Source organism: Pseudonaja textilis, chromosome 6 (genome assembly GCF_049901715.1).
Source record: "Pseudonaja textilis isolate UNSWEBS1 chromosome 6, rPseTex1.2, whole genome shotgun sequence".
Lineage (NCBI taxonomy): Eukaryota > Metazoa > Chordata > Lepidosauria > Squamata > Elapidae > Pseudonaja > Pseudonaja textilis.
Window position 1 is genome coordinate 19,181,147 of NC_141995.1, and position 6,000 is coordinate 19,187,146.

The following is a 6,000-nucleotide window of genomic DNA, read 5'->3' on the forward strand; positions in this document are numbered from 1 at the left end:
CCTACCCCTTGACCACTACTACTTCCAGAAACTTTTGCGCACTCCGTCAAGCCAAGGAGCACTCCTCCCTCCCTCCCGCTCGCCCTTCACCCCAAGACACACTCGAAGTTTTAGATCAGAGGTTTCCAAACTTGGCAACTTTAAGACTGGTGGACTTCAATCCCCAGCTAAGGAGAATTCTGGGAGTTGAAGTTCACCAGTCTTAAAGTTGCCAAGTTTGGAGACCTCTGTTTTAGAGGAAGCCCCATTTCCCTTGCCCACCTCATGCCCGTTGCTGCTGGGGATCGTTTCCGACTCGTTGACCAGCGAAGACTTGATGTCAGCCAAATCTCCTTCTTCCTCCGGGTGGCTGATCTCGGCGAAGATGGTTTCCTTCTGGGGGTCACCTTCGTCTTTGAAGGGGATCATCTCGTCTGTGGCACAAAGCTCCGGATCGCCGCCGCCTCCCGAGAGCTGAGGCATAGTGGCTTTTTCCACCCCGGGAATCAAGGCAGGAAGGAAGGACGGACGGGGGAAGAGGAGAAGGGAGGGCAGGAAGAGAGAGGAAGAGCAGGAGGAAGAAGGAGAACGAGGGGAGTGAAAAGGCTTCGGACGCCGAGCTCGCTTTGCGCTGCAACTGCTATAGAGCCCCCATCCTCCCCCACCTCTGTATGTATGTGCCTGTCTGTCTGCCTCTCTCTGCCTCCCTCTCTCCTCCTCTCTTCCTCTTTCTCAGCCTAAAGCGCTGCGCTCTCCTCCCTCTCCCACCCCATCCGTATCCAAACACCTGGGGGAGGGGAGAGCAAGCAAGACTGGAGTGTGGCCGGCCCTGTCGACTTTGTCTGCTGGAAAAGAAGGGGAGGGGAAAGGAAGGCAAAGAGCCAGGCAGACCCGCGCCCCCCCCGCCCTACCCTTCCCTGCCGGGTTCTGTTGTGTCTGCAGTTAAGGCGTCGGGCAAGTTGGCTTCTCCGCAAGACCTTTTCAACTTGGATCTTCCTTTTGGGGATCCCCGGGTCCTCCCTTCCCTTCCCTTCCTTTTTTTTTTTTTTTTGAAAGTAGCACAACCGCCCGATTTCTCTCTCTCTCTCTCTGTGGGTGTGGGTGTCTGTGGGTGCGAAGCACCAACGCTGGGGTTGGAGAGGAAAAGCCAACGGACTTCTTTCAATGGAAGCGTTAGAGATGCACAGAAGCGGCCCCGTTGGGAAGTGAACCGGGCTGGGGCGGGGGTGTCTTCCTGCCTGGGGGCTCACCCTCTTCGGAGGGTCCCGGGGAGGAAGGGAGGAAGGATGCCAACGGTGGCAAGAGCAAACCTGACACAAACACACCAGGATTCCGCTTTTGTTCCTTGGCAGGGAAAGAGGCTTTTTTCTCCCCTGCCCGGCTGCCTAATCCTCTGTGCCGTCCTGGCTCTCCCGAAGCGAAATGAATCGGGCGGCTGGCATTTACAGAAGGGGGAGGGGGGGAGGAACGGAGCCGAAAAATTCCTCAGGTGCAGCTAAAGAAGAGGAAGCAGCAGCAGCAGCAGCGAAAGTTCTCGGGAGGGCGGCGGGGGAAAAAATGGGACGCTCCTTTAAAAAAAACGGGGGGTGAGAAAGTTAGCTTCTCCAGGAATTAGAAAAGCCCCCCGTCCCCCACCAAACCGAGCCGGGCTGCAAACCCCTTGAGGTCACAAAGGCCAACCCACCCCAAACTTCTTCCAGGTGCTCCTGCCCCCTTCCGCGATCCACGGACGGAGGCGCGCAGGCACTCGCTTGGGGTGGGGGGTGGGGGGAACCGCGCGCTCGGGTTTGGTCGGCGAGAGGGGCGGGCATAGAAAGGTCTCCTTTCCCCGAAGGTGCCGGTTGCGCTTCTCTGGCTCCCGGCCTGCGACCAGGGTTCCCCCTCGCGGGAAATCGCCGGCCGGGCGGGAGCGGGGAGGGGCAGTGGGGGATGGGCTTCTGGTTGTCCACGGAGCTCTTGGTGGGCTTGCGAGGCGGGCCGCGCGTGGTGGAAAGGCAGCCGCCCGCCGCGCTCTCCTCGTGTAGCCTAACTTTGCCTTCCTCCGCCCGCTTCGCCTTCCCTCCCCTCCCCTCCCCTCCCCCTCCCGCTCTCTGGCTCTGTTGAAAAGGGCGGGGGCGGGCAGAGAGAAGATGAAAGCGAAGCCGCCGCCTTGATTGACAGCTCATTGATAGATGCTCTGGAGGGGAAAAGGAAACGCAGCCCCGCCGAGAGAAGAAGAGGAGGAAAAACAACCTTAAACCGGGAAAGCGTGGAGGATGCGCTGGAAAAGCTCGCTTCGCCTTAAACCACAATCCGAGCGCAAAAAAAAAAAAAAAAAAAACAGGAGAGAAAGGAAAAGCCAGGCCGACTAAGTTAAAACAGAAACAAAAAACGCCGCCAACATCTGTCAGACCGCTGGAAAGTTTCACCTGGGAGAAGATGCTGGGTGGGGAAGGGAGGACCAAGAAAGTAGTCAAGACAAGGGGGGCGGGGGTCGTAGAGCTGGCTGGGTTTTGTTCCCCCTCATTCCCCCCGCCTTTTTTCCCCTTAATCTCACTTCGGCGTCGTTGATCCTGGTTTTGTAACGATCCGAGGTTGGGTGAAAACCAAACAAGGGCGAAGGTGGGCTGGGTGCTCCTATTGGGACGGGTGGACCACCTCTCCCTCCACCCAAATCAAGGTCTCCGGAAATAATAAGGAATAGTGATCCGAACATCCTCGGATAGAAATCTGGGAGAAGGGCGCGCCTCTTGTTTGCTTAAGACTTTTCCCTTTGGGGGAGAAAGGGAGGCCGTGTATCCATATCCAATTTTAGGGGGCTGATAAAGGGGTTCTCCTACGGCTGCTACGTTTGCAGTGACAAGAGGCAAGACACGCGACAAGACTCACACAGACGTCCGATTTCCAGATATTAAAATCATATTTGAAATAGAACATTTAAATCTGAAATCGTATGCCCGGTGGGTCGAAAAGGAAGTCCTATTGAACTGAACAGACTCTGTTGAATGTGTGTGTGTAATGAAATAACACCTTCACATATTCCCCTTCCCTATATTCACATTTAGTGACTAATGTGGTCATTAGAACATCAGAGCCTTTTATTTATACATTCATCTCTGCAAGCACTGCCTGCATGTAGAGCGAAAGGGGAAAAAAACCAAGATATGCGGCCGAGTTCAGAATCGTTGACTCGGAAATAAATGCGACTGGTTTGGGTGGCATTTCTTAATAAACGTTGTTTATGACGCTGCACCTTCCTCGAGTGCACATTTTGTTGCTTGGTTCTTGTTTAAATGGATAAATATGCCATAACCGGAAAAACGGAGGAATGGAAACAGGTCAGGCAAAATTCAAGTCGATCCCATAGTACGTTTTCTGCACAGAACCCTTTTATTTTTTTTTTTTTGCAGGACCCCCAAAAGAAGGGCGGATAGTTTCTCGAAATGATCTTCTTTTAGAAGAAGAAAAAAAGTTGAGGTGAATAAAAGCAAATGCGAAATAGTTGCGAAACCGCTGCTTCCACGTGGGGATTATAATAAAAAACCCAATTATCTAAAAGGCTCATAAGGAGAAAGGCAAAGGGCTCTGGAGGGTGGAGGAACACGAAAACCCCCGGTGTTGCATAAGAAGCCAATGAATGGCATTACCCCGATAGGTGATTGTAGTCAGAAAAACACGAGTGGGTTTTTGCCTAGAGGTCCCAGCGGCTGTCCACGTGGCCCTCCGTGGGATATATATCTTCTTCGCGCCAATGAAGGGGAGAAGGTCTTGGGAAGCAACTTCCACTGTAATGAACGGGGCGGGAATTTGGTCCTCCTCCCTTCGCCCAAATTCGCATTTGATTCGAGCTGATCGCAGCTGGCGAAAAGCTGCCTCGAGGTCCCTTTTCTTGCTTTAGGCGGCTGCTTAAAAGCCGGCGAAGTTTTCAGGGGCGCCTTTGCTTAAATGTTGATCTTGTTCCACCTAATTCGAATCCTATTTTCCCCTTCATGTTAATTGTTGGAGCTGCCGCTCTCATTTGCAGAATCCCCTCCCTTTGCCCTCGAGATTATTGTACTTTAAACTACATAATGGGAGCCGCTTAAGAGGCGGGAGGAGGGAAAGGAGAGAACATTAGCGCGTAAAGGGAGGCTGCATTTGATCTTCCTGGCGCGAAGGGATCTTCCTCTTTGGAGAAACCAATCCAGCCACCCAGCCTTCTCTGGAGAAGCCCCGGGTTCCTTTGCCAGTCGCCTGCGATTTGGGTGTTTTGCTGTTTAAATCTCGCCACCCAGCGCTCTCGCCTCTGCCTCCGAAAGGCAGGGAAGCGCGATTTGTGTTTGATGGGGCGGGGGGAGGTGTATTGAGACCACCTCTTCACTAAAAGCGCGTTTTTAAGGATGCGTTTGGTTATTTTCTAATAACTAGCAGCAAATGCAACACCCTCGGAAAACCGGGATTATTTTTATTTAAAGAGAAATCTTATTGGCTGTCGTAGCGATTAAGCAGCCCGGTCTCCAATTAACACGTGTCTAATCGATTGGAATCGCCATTAAAAAAATAAATAAATAAAATAAAATAAAATAAAATCGAGGAATGGAAGCGAAAACCTTTCAAGTTTCAAGGAGATTTGTGTCGATTTTGGCGATGTTTACTGTTCCTGGGTCCCGAGGGGGAGGCGGATGGGGAGGGAAGAGGAAGCTTTCTCTGGAGACTGGGCTCTTCGCGCGGAGGTTTAATATTAATCTGATCCCTCTAATAAAACAATTAGGAAAAGGGATTTATGCCCGTTTCTGAACCTTCCCTCTCCCCGCGCCTATAAAGCTTATATTCTCATCGGCAGATAACCAGGCTTTCCTCCAACCCCCCTCACCCCGGTTACACTGTTCGCAAAATACCCCCGGATAAGATGAAGTAAAGACGCGACTGGCAAATGAGTCCAGGCATAGCTGTGCTCGACTCCGCGGTGGGCTGAGATGCACCTCGAGCCCCTTTAGCCATAAGGGGCTTCAGTCCCTTATAACGAGCCAAGGGCCTCGCCAATAGGGTCTCCCTCAGCAAAAGAACCGTAAGTTCAGCTGAAGAGAGCCAGGAGGTGCCCCCTTCGTTATCTGAGAGGGGAAAGAAAGGAAGGAAAGAAGGAAGGAATGAAGGAAAGAAAGACCCTTTCCCTTTTTCATGTGGGCTGGAGGTTTTTCCCATCGCATTTTTTTCTCCTTTTTTTTTTGGTCGGAATCTTTCTCTAAAGGGAAAAGCAGAGGAGTCGCGGGGGCGGAGCGAGAAGACGGAAAGTCGGGTTTTAGGACAAGCGGATAAAGTCAGGAAAACCTCAACCGCCAGGCTGGAGGAAGCCCGAGGCTGCTGAGAGTCGTGGAGAGCAAAAATAATAATACACGCGAAGGATTGTCTGAGTTCGGGCGATAAGTTTTGGTTGGAGTGTGGTTGACCTGCCTGTGATTCAGAATGTGTGGGGGTCAGTTCGGCTCTCTGGGGATATAATTCAGGGAACGGGAGTTAAGCGAGTCACGGGTCAGGCTGCGTTGCAAACACCGCAGTCCCCCCCGCCGCCCCCCTCCGCAAAGCCTCGATTCCGCATTGTGGCTGGCTGGGTTCCCATGGTTATCATGCTTAAATTAACCATGGGTTGCAGAACTAATGCAATGTTCTGGGTCCATCCGACACATTAAACACTAAACTAACAATAGAGAAATGTGATGAGCAAGTTTGGGATTCAGTACGAACAGCTATCGGGTTGACGCATGAAAACTAAGCTACGATTTGCTTAGTTGTACTTCACTGGCTGAGGAACAATACTCTGGTTTCACTCCATAAAGTCACAATCCGTCGTTTACAAACAAGCCTAAACCAAAAACAACAACGTCCCAACAACGTTGTTGGTGCATTGTGTGAATCAAGCTAAAAGATACAAGTTAGAAATGGAAACACTAAAGAATAATAAGAATTCTTCCTTGGAATATTATCTCATTCAGCTCTCATGAAAATAGAAACTACTCCAATTAAACCCTTACAGGTGTTTACCTTAGATAGATAGATAGATAGATA

At 51.4% G+C, this 6,000-nt stretch overlaps 1 protein-coding gene across 6 annotated transcripts in view; it reads right to left on the minus strand.

Annotated features, from left to right (window-relative positions):
• LEF1 (lymphoid enhancer binding factor 1) overlaps positions 1–1,547 on the minus strand; it is a 102,739-nt gene extending 101,192 nt beyond the window's left edge. The window contains exons 1-2 of one of the 6 annotated variants that reach the window (XM_087935955.1): positions 1,305–1,547; positions 262–467 (exon numbers count right to left, since the gene is read on the minus strand). In XM_087935955.1, coding sequence (XP_087792081.1) covers positions 262–462 — 201 coding nt within the window. In that variant the 5' untranslated portion in view covers positions 463–467; positions 1,305–1,547. Of the gene's footprint in view, positions 1–261; positions 697–1,304 lie in introns of those variants that run through there. The other 5 variants (XM_087935957.1, XM_026698235.2, XM_026698233.2 and 2 more) reach the window with 5 other exon arrangements.
• Between the last annotated feature and the right edge of the window lie 4,453 nt (positions 1,548–6,000).